Here is a 22,859-nt window from a genome sequence, read left to right as displayed (position 1 = left end):
ACTGCATTGCTGTAATAGTCTTGACTCAACAAATGATTTAATACAATTTAAAAGTTTCAGCAAGAACAAAACCAAACATTAAAAATGGAAGAATATGATGGCAATTGATAAAATCACATCAGATTTTAGCCATTCCTTTCAATTATCTGATGTGCATCAGCCTTCTCCCTCAGAAGTACATAGAATGTTGGGATGTTTTCTTCAATTTTTTCCCCCTTTTAAATGCAAGAAGTGCAGCATTAAAAATTACATCTTTGACAAAAGCTCATCTCATGTTCTCGATATTTATGGCTTATTTATTTATTATTTATTTTTGTATTTGCAGTTTGATTTCTATTGAACACTGGTTGAACGTCCAAGTTGGTGCGGTTGTTCATTGATTCTGTTATGGTTATTAATTCTATCGACTTATTGAGTATGCCAGCAAGGCAACAAATCTCAGGGTTGGATATGAACCTCCAGGGTAATGCCTTCTAGAAAAGCTATTTGGAGTCAGGTATTCCAACCCATGAGATGAGATTGGAGGTGCCATGCCCTATAAGAAAAATACACAGTCAGGTTACTAGCAGAGCCTGCTCTTCCCAAGAAAGGTCCGTTTATGTGCACCATGCCTCAATCAAAACAACTTTCAGAGGACCTTAGAAGAATTGTGGAGATGCATGAAGTTGGAAAAGGCTACAAAAGCATTTCTAAAGACCAGAGTGTTCATCAGTCCAGATAGGGAAATTGTCTACAATTGGAGGAAATTCAGTACTGATACTACTCTCCCTAGGAATGGGTGTCTTGAAAACATCACACCAAAAGCACAAAGTGCAATGCTGAAGGAGGTGAAAAAGAACCCAAGGCTAACAGCAAAGGACCTGTAGAAATCTCAAGAACTTGCTGAAGTCTCTGTTAGTGTCTCCACTATAAGAATGGTGTTTAGGGAAGGACACCATGGTGAAAACCACGGCCCTTCAAAACAATACATTGCTGTAGACAGACAGACATACATACTTTATTGATCCCAAGGGGAAATTGGGTTTCGTTACAGCCGCACCAACCAAGAATAGTGAAGAAATATAGCAATATAAAACCATAAATAATTAAATAATAAGTTAATCATGTCAAGTGGAAATAAGTCTAGGACCAGCCTATTGGTTCAGGGTGTCTGACACTCCAAGGGAGGAGTTGTAAAGTTTGATGGCCACAGGCAAGAATGACCCTACAATGCTCAGTGTTACATCTCGGTGGAATGAGTCTCCGGCCTCTGGCTGAATGTACTCCTGTGTCTAACCAGTACATTATGGAGTGGATGGGAGTCATTGTCCAAGATGGCATGCAACTTGGACAGCATCCTCTTTTCAGACACCACTGTCAGAGAGTCCACATACAAGGGTTCACATACTTTCTGTCCTGGGCTGTACATGATTAAACAATGTGTTCAATAAAGACATGAAAATTACAATTGTTTCTGTGTTATTAGTTTAGGCAGATTGTGTTTGTCTATTAATATGACTTAGATAAAGATCAGACCACATTTTATAATTAATGCAGTAAAACAGGTAATTGCAAAAGATTCACAAACTTTTTCTTGCAAATGTATGTAATAGCAGGAGGCTTGTCATCGTCTAGAGCAGTGTGGAGGTGGAGAGAATGGAATGGGAGAATCTAGACTGAAAATCACAAGTGCTTTGACCATTAAGACCAACTGTTTTCCCACAAAAGGCTGGGAACCTATGAAAATCTTTATCAAGGAGAAGTTTATTATTTATTGTAATGCCTGCACTGTTCTGTGTACTTTATGCAGTCCTGGGTAGATCTGTAGTCTAGTGTAGTTCTTGTGTTGGTTTATGTAGTTCAGTGTAGTTTTTGTATTGTTCATGTAGCACCATGGTTACTGTGTACTGTACCAGCAGTTATGGTCGAAATGACAATAAAAAGTGACGACTTGACTTGGGAATGAGAGAACTTGAATATTTTAAATGCAAAGGTTGACAGATTCTTGACGAGCAAGGAGTTAATGGAACGCAGAGGCGAAGTTGGAATCAGATCAGCTGTGGCCTTATTCAACGGTGGAAGAAATTTAAGTGGCCAGTCCCTAATTCTTGTGTTCAGGTCAACCTCGCTAGTTCAGTTGTCTATTCCCAGACCACACAAACAAAAAAAACCCCAAATTATACTTTCCTTCCAACCCTCTATCCTCACCATTTCTCTCCAAATAGTCTGGAGTTTCATTTTAGAGTGATATTAAACCAGGTGGGTTTTGAATTAACCAAATTCAAACTCCCCAGCTGCAGTGCTGAAATCCCAGCCCCCATCTCCCAATTTTGATCTAAGATTCCACGTACGAATGACAGGACAATGGTTTGGAGCAGGACTTCCCAACCTTTTTCATGCCATGGACTCCTACCACTAAACAAGGGTCCATGGACCCCAGGTTGACAACCCCAGTTTAGACATTAGTGTAGCTGCCTCATAGTTCCAGAGACCCCGGTTCGATTCCGACCTCAAACACCATCTGCATAAAGCCTGTTGCCAATTGTTCCAGTTTCCTTCCATATGGTTACTTTAAAGTTAACCCTAGTGGAGGTAGATGGTAGGATTGTGGGGTGGAAAGAATTGATGTGAAGAACAGGATTGATGTAGAATCATTGTAGATGGGCTCAGAAGTGATGGGCCATGAGGTAAAACGGTGATTCTTACTTGATAACTTAACCAACATACCAATACAATGCTCACTGGCTAAAAGTCACAAATACTGGAAAATAATAACCAAATAACTAAAACTAGCATACTGAGTGTAGTAACCGTTAACCTCACACAAATCTGTTTTACACAATTCTCACCCACTACTCCAGAGAGTAAATACATTTAGTTCCATAGACCACTAAATAGTAAAAAGGCAAGTAAATGTAGAGCATTATGGGAACTAGATCTGTAAAACAACTCACCAAAACATTAGGAATGTGCTGCGGTTCTACAGTAAAAAATTTCTCATAACGAACTACAGTTTCAAAAAATTCCAATGTGACTGATGTATGCTGGTACTGACTCACTCCAGACATCACCAACTATAGAGACAAAGAAAGTGTGTTATATTCTGGATATTAAACTGTACTTGTTCATACATTGTATTACTTCCTATAGCATTCATAGAGCCTTCCTCTTTTTACAGTTATACTGGCCCTTCAGCCCTACTGGTCGATGCTGACTAAGATGGCTAGTCCCATCTGTCAGTATTTGGGCCATAATCTTCTAAATCTTTCCAATCCATCTACTTATCCAACTGATTTTAAAAGTTATTATACCTCCCTCAACCACTTCCTATGATAGCTTATTCCACATACACACCACCCTTTGAGTAATTAGACGCTGCTTCTCAAGTTCCTATTAAACATTTCCCCTCTCATGTTACAGCTATGCCCCCTAGCTCATGGTTGCTCAATCTTGGGATAAAGACTGAGTGCATTCACCCTATTCTATGCCCCTTAACCTTCTATACCTCTGCAAGACCATCTGTAGAGATGATAGATCTCCTATGCTTCAAAGAATGAAGTCCTAGCCTGTCCAAAGTAACACACACTAAATGCTGGAGGAACTCAGCAGTTAGGCAGCATCTATGGAAATGAATAAACAGTCAATGTTTTGGACTGAGACCCTTCATCAGAATTTTAAATCTCCTAACCTGTCCAACACTGTTTATAACTCAGCTCCACCAGTACTGGCAAAATCCTTGCCCTGAGAACATTTTGTCTCTATGGAATGGCTACACAGCATTTTATTTTAAAAGTAGGAATTATTGACCTGTTTCCCCTCCCCTAATGGGGTCATCCTAGATATGAGGGAGCCCATCGGATGAACCTACCCGAATAAAAATCTCTCAGATCTCAGTATTTGCAGAGGATTAATCTGCATGGTTAAAGACTTCTGCAAAAAGCAGGATTTTTGCAGAAGTGGTCAACCATTCTAACTCCAATCCCCATTCCCATACGTCAGTCCATGGCCTCCTCTACCGCCACCGAGACCACTCTCGAGTTGGATAGCCTCCAACCTGAAGGCACAAACACTGATTTCACTAACTTTTGTAATTTTCCCCCTTCCCTCCCACTTCTTCCATTCCCTCCTCTGGCTCTCCTCTTACGAGGGGTGATAAGTTCGTGGCCTAAGGTAGAAGGAGATGAGTTATTAACTTCAAACTTTCTGCATAATCACTCAAAGAGTTGAACTGCACGTGCATGTAACGAGAGTGTCTTGGGCCTCCAGGTGGTCCACAGCAAGGGTGATTGATAAGTTCGTGGCCTAAGGTAGAAGGAGGTGAGTTATACCACTCATTACATGCACGTGCAGTTCAACTCTTGAGTGAAAATGCTGTAAGTTTGAAGTTAATAACTCATCTCCTTCTACCTTAGGCCACAAACTTATCAAACACCCCTGCTGTGGACCACTTCCGAAGGTCCAAGATGCCGACTTCTACAAAGAAGGGATCCATTTGTTCCACGACCGCTGGAATAAGTGTGTAAATGTAGGAAAAATAAATGTGCAAGGTTTTCCAAAATTGACTCCTTCTACCCTGGGCCACAAACTTATCAATCGTACCTCTTCTCCTCACCTGCCTATCATGCCCCTCCATACTTTTCTTTCCCTTTCTCCCATCACTCTCCTCTATCAGATTCCTCCTTCACTAGCTCTTTATCTATCAACTCCCAGCTTCTCACTGCACCCCCTTCTCCCATCCACCAGGCTTCACCCTCTAGCTTGTACTCTTACCACTTCCCCCACCTTCTTACTCTAACATCTTTCCCCTTTCCTTTCTAATCCTGATGAAATCTCAGCCCAAAACATTAACTGTTTATTCTCTCTATAGATTTTTATTTATTGAGATGCAGCACGGAATAGACCCCTCCAGACATGCGGCCCAGCAACTCCTGATTTAACCCCAGCCTAATCATGGGACAATTTACAATGACCAATTAACCTACAACCCAGAGGAAATCCACGGGGTCATGAAGAACATACAAACACCTTACAGGCAGCCGTAGGAATTGAACCCCAGCCGCCTATACTATAAAGCAGTGTGCTAGCCACTACACTACTGTGTCACCCAAATGCTGCCTGACCTGCTGAGCTCCTCCAGCATTTTGTGTACATGTCACTCTGGATTTCCAGCATCTTCAGTCTCTTGTGTCAGACAGAAATGAGCAGCTCCAGGCTATACTGAGCTACACATTCAAAGAGGCACAGCAGTTTGAAAGGCTCCCTGCCGCACTGCACTATTATTCTAATTGAATTGGTGACATATTCCAAACACACCTTGATAACGCGCCTGCAGTGAGGTGCAGGGTTGGAAAATTAAAATAAACACTACCCTTTCTAGCTAATTGAGCCATACTTTGGATTAACAAACTAACTTGTAGCACCATTTCACACTACCAGCATCAAACTTATCTTTAAGACAACTTTCTTAAAATAGAGACTTGGCAGCTCCCCCCAACAGAGTGAGTAGATTACAGGTAAGGTGAACTCAACTGTGTGCATCATCTCCTGCAGAGCACTGGCTTTCGCACTGTCTCCCGAGAAGTGTGCACTATGGGACGCCGGGATTGCTTCTCCCAACATGAACAACAGCCTCAAAGCCACTTCCACGTCCATGAACCTCGTATTCTGCCAGTTCCTAAAGGGGAGATAAGGGGCACAAGTTTAACAAAAGGATATGTTTAAAAAGAAAGAAACAAGAGAATCAATGAAAAATTACATGGAAAAGGACAACCAAAGTGCAAAAAATCAACAAGCTACATATAGTAATAAAAATAGTAATAATAAATAAGCAAAAAATATCAAGAACACGAGTTGTAGAGTCCTTAAAGGTGAGTCCATGGGTTGTGGAATCAGTTCAGCGTTGGAGTGAATGAAGTTTAAGCTTTGTCTTGCATGAGACGCTAGGCTGGATCAATAGATCTTTAGAATCCAGGGTGAGCAAGTAAATTGGGTACACAATTTGCTTGCAGTAGGAGTCTGAGTGTGTGAATAGGGGCTGTTATTCTGATTGGAGGTCTATGACTGGGGTGTACCACTGGGTTTGGTGCTGTCCACTGTTGTTTCTCATCTACAGTACTGTGCAATAGTCTTAGGCATATTACATTGATGTGTCTAAGACTTTTGTACCGTACGATATTTGAAAACATGGAGCGGACAGCAAATTTGTAAATCCAGCAGGAGCAAAGGATGTTGGGAATGGCACAGGTGGGGCGCCATGGGAGGGGTGAGGGACAGCTAGCAGAGGAGTGCCAGGGGTGGGGGTGGCATGGGTCCAGACACACCCAGCCCTGAGACAACAGCAAGGTCATCTGATTCCAAACAATTGGTTTATTGATCATTACAGAATGTGTCTCTGGTGCTTCCCGCTCTCTCCACTCTCACTTGCCCTTTTCCCCAACCAGGATGCCCCTCTCCCTGCCTCCTTCCCATTCTCAGTCCACAACACAAACCCATATCAAAATCGGGTTTATCATCACTCACATATGTCATGACATTTGTTTTTTGCAATAGCAGCAAAATTACTAGAATAGTATGCAAAAGCCTTTAACTATATTAACAATTTGAATGAGCATGTATGTGGCATGATTAGTAAGTTTGCAGATGACACCAAAATTGGTGGTACAGTGGACAGTAAAAGTTATCTAAAGACACAACAGGATCTATACAAACAAATACAACAAGAACAGCTGGGAAAGTGGGCCAAGGGATTTAACTCAGACAAGTGCAAAGTGATGCACTTTGGCAAACTGAACCCAAGGCAGGACATACACAATTAATGGTAGGGCTTTGGAGAGGGCATAAGGGTAAGTAGGAACACAAGTGGACAGGGTGGTAAAGATGGTGTTTGGCACATCTTGAATACAAGAGCTAGGACATCATGTCACAACTGGACAAAATGCTGGTGAGACACACTTTGAGTGCTGTTCACAGTTCTCAACAGCAAGGCACAGGAAGGATGTCAACTAAGAAAAGTTTCACAAGGATGTTACCAGGCTGAAGCACAAGGAGAGGCTTATTAAGCTGGCACTGTTTCCCTTGGTGAGTGGAAGGATGAAGGATCACCTCATAAGCATAGTAGCGTAGCATTAGTTCCAATGCTGTCTGTCATTCTCTCCATGACCACGTGGGTATCCTCCCACTTACCAAAGACCTATGTGTTAGTACATTAATTGGCCATATGAGTGTAATTGGATGGTGTGGGCTCATTGTTTTGAAAGGGCCTGGTACTGTACTATATCTCTAAATAAAAAATAAAATCACAAAGAATAGCCAGTCTTTTTTCCCAGGTTGGGGAGGCACATAAGACTAGAGGGCAGAGAAAAGTGAAGACAGTGATCACACCTCTTCCATGTGAAATGCTTAGACCTTACAGTAATTTCAGATTATATATGGAATCCTGAAGGATAGGTGAACTCAAAGAAGACAAGTATGAGCAGGCACGATTTCACAGAAGATTAAGTACAGCTTAGGTAGGGCATACACTTAAAATTCCATCAAGGATTAAGATCTGGATTCGTATAGTTTTAGCAACGTATATTTTAACAAATGGTCATAAAGGTAAGAGAATGCAAATAAATATGATCCTATTCAAATTTTGTTTGCCATGAAGTTGTGATGTTACCTATCACATGGTTTGCTGAAGAGTGCAATGCACCATATATACCGTATATGAGACACCTCCCACTCTTCCTACTCACAACACACGCTAACACAACACTCAAGTGCCCAAGAGAAATTAATCGTGAAACAGAAGCTAATAATTGGCAAATATGGTTACATTTTTATTTAGGTTGGGGCAAGAAATGAGCACTTACTCCAGCGTTGTGTTAAAGACTCTTTGAACAGCAGCTAAAAGTAATTCAGGAGAAACTTGTGCCAATCTGTCCAACAGCAACTTTAAATGCTTTCTGTACTCAAGGAACATGGCTTCATCTTCACCCTAAAAGCAAATTACGAGGGGGAAAACACATGCACTATAAACAAGTGCTTGTTACAAAATTAAATCTTACAAGCATAAATTTACTGAGCAGTACAGTGAAACAAACCTGAACAGTTTGTCAAATTAGTTTAATAAACTGTACAGTGCTCTCATGTAGCTTGCTTGGAAAAGTGAAACACAAACAGCATACATCAGGATGCAACCAGAATGCAAATTTGCCTATTTACATACATTTCCAACAGTTATTACGCAATTATTTCATTTTCTCCACATTCATATACAACGTGGGCAAAATAAATCAGTCATGATTGAATGGCTGAGTAGACTCGTAGACTGACTGATTCTGTTCCTGTGTCTTAGAGTCTTACAATACTGGCTATAAAAGATTTACACAATTTCTTATTTAATTGGAAGTCAATTTTACAAATCTATCAAGGAAGTAAAGAGTTAAACAGAGAAAAAAATGTTTTGTTAAATGCCTTGATATTGATTTCACAATTGAGTCAATTTTCCAAGTGTCATCCAATATGTGCAACAGGCTAGTAGTCATGTATAGTGCCACACACACACACACACCCCTCCCCCATCTCCCCCTGGAAGTTTTCATGTTTTATTGTTTTACAACATTGAATCACAGTGGATTTAATTTGGCTTCTTTTGACACTGAAGTGTAAACAGATCGCTATAAAGTGATCTAAATTAATGATAAATACAAAACATAAAATAATTGATAGCAAAAGTATTCACCACCTTCAATAGGACACATCAAATCATCACTACTGTAGCCAATTGGTTTTAGAAGTTACATAATTAGTTAAATGGAGATCACCATGTGCAGTCAAGGTGTTTCAATAGATTGTAGTGAAAATACACCTGGATCTGGAAGGTCCAACTGCTGGTGAGTCAGTATCCTGGCAAAAACTCAACCATGAAGACAAAACAACACTCCAAGCAACTCTGCAAAAAGGTTATTGAAAGGCACAAACCAGGAGATGGATACAAGAAAATTTGCAAGTCACGGAGTATCTCTTGGGGTACAGTTAAGTCAGCCATCAAGAAAAGGAAAGAATATGGCACAGCTGTAAACATGCCTAGAGTAGGCCATCCTCAAAAACTGAGTGACCGTGCCAGGAGGGGACTCATGAGGGAGGCCACCAAGAGACCTATGACAACTTTGGAGAAGTTACAAGCTTCAAGTGGCTGAGATGGGAGAGATTGTGCATACAACAAATGTTGCCTGGGTGCTTCACCATTTGCAGCTTTATGGAAGAGTGGCAAACTGAAAGCCACTGTTGAAAATTTTCACATGAAATTTTGGCTAGAATCTACCATAAGGCACGTGGGAGATTCTGAAGTCAGCGGGAAGAAGGTTCTATGGTCTGATGAAACCAAAATTGAGCTTTTTGGCCATCAGACTAAACACTAGTTTGGTGTAAGCCAAACAGCACCTATTGGTAGTGATGTACTGTCAATGGACTTACCAGTGAGGTCAGGTTTTCCAATCAACACTACCTAATTGAGTATAAAAAGTATTTCAATGAGACTTGTCAGTTTAAAGAACATAGGCTGCACTCATTTAAGTGCTCAATATTCTTACCTCATTTTCAAAATTATATTCTTCATCATAAGTTAACTTCTTTATAACTGCATGCATAATTGCCTGCAATTAAGAAAAGATCATTAGAATATAAAGTAACTCTCTGAAATGTAACAGGATGTTTTATCTGATACAAACATCTCGGTTTACCTCAACGTTGGCCTTTTGCTGTTCAGTCAATGCAGGGAGCTGAAAAGAAAGCAACAAAGTTTGATATAATTTTGTGGATGCAGTTCTCTTTACCAAATTCTAAGCCTGCAAGGCTACCCACCCCACACTGGTATTTGCCTAAACTGCAAAAACAAAGGGAAATAGTGTCTCAAAACCTAGATACACAGATAAGCAACCAGGTAAAGGGAAGCATTAGTGACATCTCACCCTCCTTCAGTTCCTTTTTAAAAAAGTTTCCCTTTAACTAACATCTTTTTTATTATCATTTTCATGTTTGCACTTTATCCCATTATAAAGCACTTTGAACTACATAGTCTGTATGAAAAGTGCTCTGTAAATATGTTATCATTTTTATTTTTTTCCTCAGCTCAAGCTGGGAAAACCTGAGGTAGGATATAGCCAAGCACACTCATTTCTCAATTGCTAGGGACTTTTAGACTATTCTAGTGGTATTTAGTATTGTGGCTTTCTGGAGATTTACGTAAATATTGCTGTGTAGGCCTATTAGTTGACTACTATTGTGTGACTTTAGGATGATACCAGTTGTAGATATTACAATTGGGACAATGTACACCCTGTTCATGTTCCATAGACTTTCAATTTCCTCTTTTATTTCAGCATATTTCTGTGTTTTTACTTATTGATTTCTGTATGTTATGCACGCTTGGAATGGCAATATCTATTAAGTTGCTCTTGCTTGTTTACCCTGAAATACAGTCGGCCCTCCTTATCCGCAAGGGATTGGTTCCCGGACCCCTCGCGGATACCAAAAAATGCAGATGCTCAAGTCCCTTATTCAACCTATCTTACTGCGGTGGACCTTAGGACCCAGCAGAACCCCAGACCTTATTTAACCTGCCCCAGTGCAGGGGACATTAGGACCCCGGTGGCCGAGCTCTGAATCTGTAATGTTTCTGTTCACGAAAATAATCGTAATCATGATTGAAAATAAAGTGGAAATAATAAAGAGGTGAACCACCACCAGTCATTGGAAAAGCGTTAGGCTACAGTTGGTCAACAATCAGAACAATTTTAAAGGATAAAATGAGAACGTCCTGCCCCGATGAAAGCTACAATTATTACTAAGCAACACATGTGGTTCAATTACTGGGTTTTGGGTTTTTGATCCTCCACATCAACCAGGCACGAAAGGAGAGTGCACTCGAAAGTGGTCTGTCACTGGATCGAACTCGGGAACTTCCCAAGCCCGGCGCTGAAACATACGTTCTTAAGTGTTTTATATGCATAGAAAGGTAAAATATATACTATATAGAAAGACAAATGTTTGACTAACTGATGCTTAATAATAGCAGATGTACTTGTTCGGACTTACATATTGAGAACTTACGATTTTTTTTCGATCCCGATCCATGATAACCTATGCACATCCTCCCGTATACTTCAAATCATCTCTAGATTACTTATAATACCTAATACAATGTAAAGGCTGTGTAAACTAGTTGTTATACTGAATTGTTTAGGGAATAATGACAAGGAAAAAAAGTCTGTACATGCTCGAACAACAAGTGCTGGAAGAACACTTCCGGGTTTTCTCCATCCGCAGCTGGTTGAATTCGCGCATGCGGAACTCGCGGATAAGAAGGGCCGACTGTAATATATCCAGACGGTTATTATAGATCGTCCTATCTGTAATAGTGGATTGGTCATAATTAAACTTGTAGGACTCTGACTCTAAAACTGGACTGTGCTTGTATTTACAGTAAGGTCTGGTGTCTTTTAGGAGTTTGAATTTTAAGCAAGATTTTGGTGAGTGATATTTGCTGCTTGATTGTGCCTGTGTAAGTCATCAGATTGAGTTAGACTGCTATCATTATAATTTTGGGAAGGGAAAAGGGAAAAATAACCTGAAGTGAAGTTCCCCTCATCATGAGAGATTTAATAATTATGGTAAAAATTGAATGTGTGTCCAAATGGGACCAACTTGGATGAGCATCTTGGTCAGCATAAACCAGTTGGGCCAGAGGGTCTGTTTCCATGCTGTACACCTCTGATGGTGCAATAGCGGAATTTATTAAATACTAAGTACTAACATATTGAGAGTTGGGTCCTGAAACCAGGTGTTATATACAGATTAAATTGATACCAAGAACCCACTTAACCACTTCCTTTGGAGGAAATATTGTTCAGGCTCAAAATAGTAGAGTCATATAAAGCAAGCGCATCTTACTCCAGATTGCAATTGAAGCTATAAAGCAATTATAATAACAAGAGGACTGCATGCTTTTGGTGTGATGTGTAAGGGGGAAGAAAAGACTAACCACCTCTCTGACACAGGCTCAATGACAAAAGTGCTTCAGTTTACGACATGGCAATTATGCCTGCACAGTCCTATCTTCATCTAGCATAAAGTTAATTATAAACAATGATAATGCCAAATAAATCTTCAAGCTACTTAGTTTAACAATACTATCAATGCTGAAACCCTTTGGACTGATATCTAACAGAACAAGGATCAAATGAAAGGATTCAGCAAATGATTAGATCTCAAATGATTGGATTTTTCAAGTGTCATTAAATGAAGTCCCATGTTTAAAAAAGGATTTCAAAGCAGGTATAGGAACATTTTATTTCATATCCAGACGGTTATTATAGATTTTATATGAAGAAATGTTATATGTAATTTACATTTTGGGAAAGTTTCTATTCAATATGTCAGCTCGTTATCACTGAACAATCAACCAACTTAAGGGTCAAATTGGGGATAGGAAATGTGGTTATACAGCACGACAGCACAGAAATAGCTCTTTGGCCCCTCCAGTCAATGCTGGCTTGATTTCTACCTCATCCCATATAAGAAAGAAACATTCACTACATGGTGAGCGGTGACTGCACGGGACGCCCTAACAGGGGTGGTGGTGGTGGCAGATACATTAAGGGCATTGAAGAAACTCTTAGACAGACACATGGATGATAGAAAACTGGAGGGTTATGGGGGGAAAGGGTTAGAATTAACTTGGAATGGGCTAAAAGGTCCACACAACATTGTGGCCAAAGGGCCTGTACTGTGTTGTAGTGTTCTATGTATAGATACTTAGAACATAGGAATCTACAGCACATTACAAGCCCTCCAGTCCAAGGTTGTGCCAACTATGTAACCTTCTCTAGAAACTGCCTAGAATTACCTTACTGCATAGCCCTCTATTTTTCTAAGCTCCCTGTACCTATCTTGAGTCTCTTAAAAGACCCTATCGTATCTGCCTCTACCACCGACGTCAGCTGTACATTCCACGCACCTACCATTCTGTGTGAAAAACTTACCCCTGACATCCCCTCTGTGCCTACTTTCAAGCATCTTAAAACTATGCCCCCTCATGCTAGCCATTCCATCCATGGGGCAAAAGCCTGTGGCTATCCACACTATCAATGCCCTTCATCATCTTATACACTTCCATCAGGTCGCCTCACATCCTCCTTCGCTCCAAGAACACAGAACTCCAAGTGGGATCTGAACAAGGTCTTCTATAGCAGTAATATTACCTCACGGCCATTGAATTCAATCCCATGGTTAATGAATGTCAACATACCATACGCCTTCTTAACAACACTGTCAACCTGCACAGCAGCTTTGAGTGTCCTGTGGACATGAACCACAAGATCTTTCTGATCCTTCACACTGCCAAGAGTCTTACCATTCATATTATATAGTCTTCAAATTTGACCTTCCAAAATGAACAATCTCACATTTATCTGGGTTGAAGTCCATCTGCCACTTCTCAGCCCAGTTTTGCACCCAATTGATGTCCCGCTGTAACCTCTGACAACCTTCCAGACTATCCACAACACCCCTAACTTTTATGTCATCAGTAAACTTACAAACCCACACTTCTACTTCCTCATCACAAAGAGGAGCGGTCTTAGACCAGATCCCTGTGGTACACCATTGGTCATCAACCTCCATGCAGAGTACAAACTATCCACAACCACCCATTCTGTGCCTTCTGTGGGCAAGCCAATTCTGGATCAACAAAGCAAGGTCTCCTTGGATCCCATGCCTTACCGAAATCCATATACACTACATCCACTTCTCTACCTTCATCAATGTGTTTTGTTACATCCTCAATGAATTCAATGAGGCTTGTAAGGCACAACCTGCCCTTGATAAAACCATGCTGACTATCCCTAATCAGACTGTCTCTCTCCAAATGCTCATAAATCCTGCCTCTCAGGATCTTCTCCAGCAACTTGTCCACCACTAAATTAAGACTCACTTCGATAATTTCCTGAGTTATCTCTACTCCGTTTCTTGAACAAGGGAATAACATTTGCAACCCTCCAATCCTCCGGTACTTCTCCTGTCCCAATTGATAACACAAAGATCATTGCCAGAGGCTGAGCAATCTTCTCCCTCGCTTCCCACAGTAGCCTAGGGTATATTTCGTCTGGTCCTGGTGACTTCTCTAACTTAATGCTTTTCAAAAGCTCCAGCACATCTTTTTTTCTTAAAGTCTATATGCTGAAGCATTTCAGTCCACTGTAAGTCATCCCCACAATTGCCAAGGTCCTTTCCCCGGTGAATACTGAAGTATTCATTAAGTACAGGTGTCCCCCGTTTTTCGAATGTTCACTTTATGACAACTCGCTGTTACGAAAGACCTACATTAGTTACCTGTTTTCACTAACAGAAGGTGTTTTCACTGTTACGAAAAAAGGCAGCGTGCGCGCCGAGCAGCCAAGCTCCTCCCCCGGAACTGCATTCTAGCCGGCATTGCTTAAACACGTGCCTGTGAGCATCTGTGCTTTATGTTGATTTATTTTGTGCATCTGTCAGCAAGATGCACTCTAAGGTATCAGAAAAGCCTAAAAGAGCGGGTAAGGTGTTACACTTAGTGTAAAACCAGACATAATAAAGCGTTTCGATCGTGGTGAACGAAGTAAGGATATAGTGAATTTGGCTAAGGGTTTGTGGAAGTTGACAAAGATTGATGTTGAAGAGGTTTTGGTATCCCATGACCAAGAACTGAGAGATGAAGAGCTGATGAAGAAGAAAGGGTAACAATTGAAGCCGAACGCAGTAGCAAACGGCCCAAAAGTGCAGACATCCAGGAACTGAACAGGAAGCAATTGTGAGAGATTTTCACTGCTATTGGGAAGTTACGTGATGACGTAGGATCGAGACATGGAAATCCAGCTCTTCCGTAAAAAACTAATAAATTAATGTTTCCCGTTTATTCTTCCAACTTTTTAACTTTCTTGTCCATTTTCTCCTGTTTTTTCACCATTTTATCAAACATGGTCTTCATATTTTTAATATCTTCTTTTATTTTAAATATTATTTTAAATAAATGTTTAAACTTTATTATTTAAATTACTTAAAGAAAAGTTAGTAAATATTTTCTAAAAACTACGTCTAAACTACTCAGGATTTCCCTTAGATATGCCTCCTAAACAGACACAGAAGAAAACTAGTACTTTGAAGACAGTACAAGCTGGGCCGGCCATCATGAAGGAGCCTCGGACTCAAGTGCATCTTACCTCCGGCGATACAGAACAGGAATCGGCGGCAACATCAACAGTCTCCAAGAAGGAACAACAGGAACTGCGTGTGCGCGAAGGAAGGGGCATGCGCAAACACGAGCAATTTTAACTACAAATCCCAGCTACGATTAGAAGTGGAAGTGAAAATGAATCCGAGGTGGATTCGGATTCTCTAGAACATACAGATGAAGAGGAGGAGGCAAAAGAACAACAGGAAGAGGTTGGAGGTGGAAGATCTTCTGGAGACATAAGAAAAGCTTTGGTGCAAATAATGCATGAATTAAAAGAATTAAAAACATTTAAAATAATAAAAGAAGATATTAAAAATATGAAGACCATGTTTGATAAAATGGTGAAAAAACAGGAGAAAATGGACAAGAAAGTTTAAAAAGTTGGAAGAATAAACGGGAGACACTATTGATAGAGTGAATAAAATGCAAGATAATATTCTTGCCTGGACATCAGAAAGAAAACGACTGTTGGAAAAAATAGACGTGCTTGAAAATTTTAGTAGACGAAATATTAAAATTGTTGGTCTTAAAGAAGGGATAGAGGGAGAGGATTCAATAAAAAAAATTTCAAAAATGGATCCCGGAAAATTTGGAAATGGAACAGGGAACCCAGTTGATTGAAATCGAAAGGGTCCACAAAGCCTAAAGACCAAAACCTTAACCTGATCAAAATCCACGACCAACCTTGATAAAATGCTTAAGATATCAAGATAAAGATCCTGAAGGCAGCTGTCCAATGTGCCAGAAAGAGAAATGAGCCATTGATGATAGAAGGGAAAGCAGTTCTTTTCTATCCTGATATAAGTTATGACCTTTTGAAGAGAAAGAAGGAATTTAATCCAGCGAAAAAAGTTTTATGGGAAAAGGGTTATAAATTTATATTGCGCCACCCGGTAACACTGATAATTTTTTTGGATGATGAAAAAAAAAGATTTTTTACTGATCATCGGGATGCAGAGGAGTTTGCACAAGAACTCCCAAATATTCGCTAGACACAGTAAAGATTTAAAAGTGAAACAGATTAACGATGAAGACGGGGACAGTGAAGTGAGTTGATGGACATTAAGGACAGAAGAATATTTAAATATACTTTTAATTATATGATACGGGGGAGAAATGTAAAAATTTGAGAAATATTAATCGAGAGTAGTGATATTATTTTTTCTTCTCTTACATATACTTTTTTCATGCTACGGGGGAGCTGGGGGAACTTCAGATCGATCGCTACGGGATTCACGTGTGTAATCATGGCGTTTGCCATGACCCGCACAACGGGGGGGGGGGGGGGGGGGGGGGGTAATGTGTTTTTTTTCATTCACATTAGCAGGGGAGTTTTTTGTTGTTTTTTTCTTTATAATCTATTTTTCTTTTTCTTTCTTTGCCTGGATGATCGGAGGGGAGACACATAGCAACATGAAGAATTTTAAAAATAATTCCCCAAAGTACTACGAGAGTTGAAATATTATGTATTATTATAGATTGGAGTAACCCTGTAAAAATAATGACTAATTTACTGAATTTTTAAAGTTTTAATGTCAATGGGCTTAATAGACCGGTGAAAAGAAAAAGAATTTTAACATACATTAAGAAAATGAAAATAGATATAGCTTTTATACAAGAAACACATTTAACAGAGATAGAACATCAGAAATTAAGGACAGATTGGGTCGGAAATGTTATTGCAGCTTCATTTAGTTCAAAAGCGAGGGGACTTGCAATTTTGGTTAACAAAACTTTACCAATTAAAATACAAAATGTATTAATTGATTCTGCGGGAAGATATGTAATTATATATTGTCAAATCTTTTCAGAACTATGGACCCATGAATATTTACGCACCAAATGAAAACGATGTAAAATTTATACAAGAGGCTTTTTTGAATTTGGCTGACGCACATGATAAAATGGAGAATATTATAGGTGGATAAAATAGGTGGAGACTAACTTTTGTCTAGACCTAGTTTTAGATAGGTCAACAAAGGTTGTTACAAAACCAAAAGTAGCAAAGTTAACTTAATCATTGATGAAAGATTTAAATTTGATTGATATATGGGGAAGAATTAACCCAAGAGAAAGAGATTATTCATTTTATTCAAATAGACATAAAACTTCTTCAAGGATAAATTTTTTTCCTACTATCAGCGAATATTCAAGACAGAGTGAAAAATATGGAATATAAAGCAAGAATATTGACAGATCATTCCCCCTTGATAATGACAATAATGATGGATAAGGAGGAATCGATTTACAGATGGAGATTTAATTCAATATTAAAACGTCAAGATTTTTGTGATTTTATGAAAAAAACAGATTGTTTTTTTTAAAAAAACAAACTCACATTCAGTTGATGATAAATTTATATTATGGGAAGCGATGAAGGCGTATTTGAGAGGCCAGATAATAAGTTATACTTCTAAAATTAAGAAGGAATATATGGTAGAAATAGATCAATTGGAAAAAGAGATTACAAAATTAGAAAAAGAGTCTCAAAGATATATGACAGAAGAAAAACAAAGACAACTTGTTAATAAGAAGCTACAATATAATACACTTCAGACATACCGAACAGAAAAAGCAATTATGAGAACTAAACAGAGATATTATGAACTAGGTGAAAGATCACACAAGATTCTTGCTTGGCAGTTAAAAACAGACCAGGCTTCCAAAATGATAAATGCAATTAGAACAAGTGTAAATAAAATTACTTATAAACCTTTAGAAATCAACAAAACTTTAAAAAATTTTTATTCTGAATTGCATCAGAATCACAAAATAATATTGTTCAGATAGAAAGGTTTTTATCACAAATAACTCTCTCAAAATTGAATTCCGAAGAACAGAAGGGATTAGATGTGCCTTTTACATTAAAAGAGGTCGAAGAAGCTCTAGGATCACTTCAGAGTAATAAATCTCCAGGAGAAGATGGTTTTCCGCCTGAATTTTACAAAAAGTTTAAAGATTTATTAATTCCTCCTTTTATGGAGCTAATACACCAAGCGGAAAGAACGCATAAGCTTCCAGAATCTTTTTCGACAGCTATTTTAATAGTATTGCCAAAAAAAAACCAGAGATCTTTTAAAGCCAACATTATATAGACCTATTTTTTTGTTGAACACGGACTATAAAATAATAGCAAAGATTTTATTTAATAGATTATCTAAATACCTACCAAAATTAATACACATGGACCAAACAGGATTTATTAAAAATAGACAATCGGCAGATAATGTAACTCGGTTACTTAGCATAATTCATTTGGCACAAAAGAGGGAAGAAATGAGTGTGGCAGTTGCTTTGGATGCAGAAAAAGCATTTGATAGATTGGAATAGGATTTTTTATTTAAGGTATTGGAAAAATATGGATTAGGAGTATCTTTTATAAAATGAATTAAAACCTTAAATACTAACCCCAAAGCTAAAGTGGTGACAAATGGCCAAATTTCAACATCATTTCAGTTAACAAGGTCAACTAGACAAGGTTGTCCATTATCACCTGCTTTGTGTTGGCGATAGAACCATTAGCTGAATTAATTAGAACTGACTCAGATATTATGGGTTTCAGAGTTAATCAGGAGGAATATAAGATTAACTTATTTGCTGATGATGTTCTGATTTATCTAACTAACCCATTGCATTCATTGCGTAAATTATCTTCTAGATTGGAAGAATATGGGAAAATATCAGGGTAAAAAATAAATTGGGATAAAAGTGAAATTCTATCCCTTACTAAAGGAGATTATAGTCAATGTCGATTAATAACTCAATTTAGATGGCTGATAAATGGTATAAAGTATTTAGGTATAAGAGTTGATAATGATATAAAGAATTTATATAAACTAAATTATTTGCCATTATTGAAAAAAATTCAAGGATCTTGATAAATGGATGATGTTACCAATAACATCAGAAGGTAGAGTCAATGCTGTAAAAATGAATATATTCCCTAGATTACAATATTTATTCCAAACACTACCAATACAATTACCACAGAAGTTTTTTCAAGAGTTAAATAAATGTGTGAGGAAATTCCTTTGGAAAGGTAAGATATCAAGAATATCGTTGGAAAAATTGACATGGAAATTTGACCTAGGAGGGTTACAATTACCAAATTTTAAGAATTATTACAAAGCAAATCAACTTAGATTTATTGCATCTTTTTTTGATGAAGATAAACCGGCATGAATTAGAATAGAATTAGATAAAATAGGAGAAAATATACCAGAAGGTTTTATATATAAATGGGAATCTAAATGGATACGGGAAAAGAAAGAATCTCCTATACTAAAACATTTGATTGATTTATGGAATAAGATAAATGTTGATGATGAGATAAAGAAATCTTTATTAGCAAAGAGACCTTTAATTCAAAATAAACTTATTCCTTTTACAATGGATAATCAACTTTTATATAACTGGTTTCACAAAGGGATTAGATATATAGGAGACTGTTTTGAAGGAGGTATATTAATATAATTTGACCAATTAAAAAATAAATACAAAATATCAAATAACACTCTTTTCTGTTATTTCCAATTAAGGGCTTATTTAAGAGATAAACTGGGTCAAACAATGTTATTGCCGAAACCTAATGAAATAGAAACTTTAATTCATAAAGGAAAAATTAAAAAATGTATTTCTGGTATGTATAATTTGATTCAAAAACAGGCAATTAAACAAGGAATTCATAAGTCAAGACAAAAATGGGAAACTGATTTGAATATTAAAATTGATGAAACAAGTTGGTCAAGATTATGTCTTGACCGTATGACAGATACAATAAATGTTCGACTGAGATTAGTACAATATAACTTTTTACATCAATTATATATTACACCACAAAAAATATAGATTAAATTCAAATTTATCTGATCAATGTTTTCGATGTAATCAAGAAATTGGTACTTTTTTTACACTCTACTTGGTCTTGTTTTAAAATTCAACCTTTTTGGACAAATTTAAGAGTTTTACTGGAACAAATTATTGAAACACAGCTTCCACACAATCCAATATTATTCTTACTAGGTGATATTGAAGGGATAAAACCAAAACCCAAACTGAACAAATATCAGAAAGAGTTCATAAAAATTGCATTGGCAGCAGCCAAAAAGGCTATTGCAGTTACTTGGAAATTGGATTTATACTTAAGTATAGATTGTTGGAAGAAAGAAGTTTTCAGCTGCATTCCACTTGAAAAAATTACTTATAATTTAAGAAATAAATATGATACATTTCTGAAAATTTGGTGCCCTTATTTACAAAAGATAGGATTAAATATATAGGTGCTCCGAAGATAAAATTATTGGCCATCTGGGGAAAGAAACATACATATACACATTAAAGCTAATTTGAATTCCATGAAGCATGTGGGGATCTTCTGATATCCAGACACTCTTTCTTTCTTTTTTTTCTCTTTTTCTTATATATAGGGATATGTTAGGGGAGAGGGGTTAAGGGGAGGGGGGTGGGTTGGTATATATTTATTTATTTTTCCTTCTATTTTGTAACCTATTTGAAAATTCAATAAAAAATTTTTTTTAAAGATTTTCGCTGCGATTGACAACGCTGCAATGATTGCAGAAAAGTATGACTTTAGTTTTGAAAGGGTACGTAGGTTTAGGGCATAATTGCAGGATGGTTTGAGTGCTTACAAAGAAGTGTATGATAGAAAAATGTGCGAGGCTAAGCAGTCAAGCACACTGTCGTTTTTCAAGCCTTCCACATTAGCCACAGCAGACGATGAAACTCGACCTTCGATGTCGAGGCAGGCAGACATAGAAGAATGTGACCTACATGCCTGGATGGAAACCGACGACAATGAGATGAAACCCCAGTCTCCTCTACCTCCCACCACCCCCAACCTCCGACAACTCAGCCTAATACACCATCATCAGTGTGCTCACTGTCTTCCCCATTCCGGTAGTAAGCGAAACTACACTGTACATACATTATTTCTACTTTATATAGGCTGCGTATTTTTATGTGTTATTTGGTATGATTTGGCAGCTTCATAGCTTAAAAGTTACTGGAAAGAGCGCTTCTGCTGTGTGTTTTTGCCGCGAGTGCTGCCGAGAGTGCTTGCGTGAGATTTTCGCCGCGGTGGACAGTGCTGCAATAATTGCAGAAAAGTATTCCTACATTATATAGGCTGTATTTATCAGATCATTCCTACTTTTACTATATGTTACTGTTATTTTAGGTTTTGTGTGTTACTTGGCAGGATTTGGTAGGTTTTTTTTGGTTCTGCGAACACTCACAAATTTTTCCCATATAAATAAATGGTAATTGCTTCTTCACTTTGCGACATTCCAGCTTACGAACCATTTCTCAGGAACGCTCTACCTTCAAACAGCGGGGGAAACCTGTATCTCCGCTACCTCCGACTCCATGCACATGTTCCCACTATCACATCTGATTGGTCCTATTCTCTCACATCTTATCCTCTTGCTCTCCTCATACTTGTAGAATGCCTTGGGGTGTTCCTTCCTATGGCCCCTTCTAGCTCTTTTAATTTCATTCAAGCTCCGCCCTGGCAACCTTGTAATTTTCTAGAATTCTATCAGTACCTAGTTTCTTGAAACTTTTGTAAACTTTTCTTTTCTTAATTAGATTTTCCCCATCCTTTGTACCCTATGAATTTTTTTTACTGTGCCTCAAGGGAACATACCTGTGCAGAACGTCATACTTCCACATTTCTGCCATGCATATCCCTGAGAACATCTGCTCCCAAGTGATCCTGCCTAATAGCACCATAAGTAGCATCTGCGGATAAATTGTCTCATCGCTTATTGCTCATGGAGGCAGTTACAGCTCTGCCACAAACATTTACACAAAGTCTTCTCACTTCCAACTTACCTGTTTGAGCATGTGAAGATAGTCATAGCAGAAGCTAATGATATTGGAGGAAATGTCATCATCTTCATGCACAAGCAACTTTAGCAGAAGAGGCACTTTAGCTTCCACAGCCTGCAAAGTGACTTGGCTGTTCTTCACATCCCCCACTTTTACCAGTTTACTCCAGCTCGTAATTAAAGCCTGGCCCATGCCATTAATCAGTTTGGAAAACCTTGCCAGAAAGTCAACATCATCTTCCTAGACAAAGAAAAATTCTAATTACATCGGTGAGATTTAGTACATTCTCCCCTGCAAATTCCTTGCTGATTTGATTTGATGTAAACAACTTATTTCACAGTATATTTTGATGTACATGTGACAAATAAAACCAATTTATATCCCCAAATTAAAACTGTTGCATAATGCACCATGCACTTTGCACTTACAATCTTAATATCCAACACTGTTTGCTAGTGTCAACTGCATGGATGATTTCTGATCAGAACCAAAACTCCTGTTTCCATGGTGTCTCTGTCGTCTGATTACTCCCCACAAACGCAGAAAATTTGTGCTTCGATTCCATTTTCCTGCTCCTACCCAAAGGAATTTGGCAGAGCAGCAAAAATCTTATATTTCAGCAAATCGAAAACTGGGGAGCCAAGGCATTAAGCTTTATAAGATTATCGATAGAGTAGACAGACAGCATCTTGTTCTCCAGGGTTGAAATGCCTAAAGCCAGAGGAATTTAAGGCGAGAGGGGATAATTTCAAAGGAGACGGTGAGGGACAAGTTTATT

At 38.3% G+C, this 22,859-nt stretch overlaps 1 protein-coding gene across 2 annotated transcripts in view; it reads right to left on the bottom strand.

The window, feature by feature from the left end:
- Positions 1-22,859, bottom strand: part of xpot (exportin, tRNA (nuclear export receptor for tRNAs)) — a 76,472-nt gene that overhangs the window by 26,554 nt on the left and 27,059 nt on the right. For both annotated transcript variants that reach the window (XM_073058800.1, XM_073058799.1), the window contains exons 9-14: positions 22,085-22,321; positions 9,705-9,743; positions 9,555-9,617; positions 7,833-7,957; positions 5,509-5,653; positions 2,934-3,053 (exon numbers count right to left, since the gene is read on the bottom strand). In XM_073058800.1, coding sequence (XP_072914901.1) covers positions 2,934-3,053; positions 5,509-5,653; positions 7,833-7,957; positions 9,555-9,617; positions 9,705-9,743; positions 22,085-22,321 — 729 coding nt within the window. The remainder of the gene's footprint in view (positions 1-2,933; positions 3,054-5,508; positions 5,654-7,832; positions 7,958-9,554; positions 9,618-9,704; positions 9,744-22,084; positions 22,322-22,859) is intronic.

This window comes from Hemitrygon akajei, chromosome 10, assembly GCF_048418815.1.
Source record: "Hemitrygon akajei chromosome 10, sHemAka1.3, whole genome shotgun sequence".
Classification (NCBI taxonomy): Eukaryota; Metazoa; Chordata; class Chondrichthyes; order Myliobatiformes; family Dasyatidae; genus Hemitrygon; species Hemitrygon akajei.
This window is presented reverse-complemented; position numbering and strand designations above follow the sequence as displayed.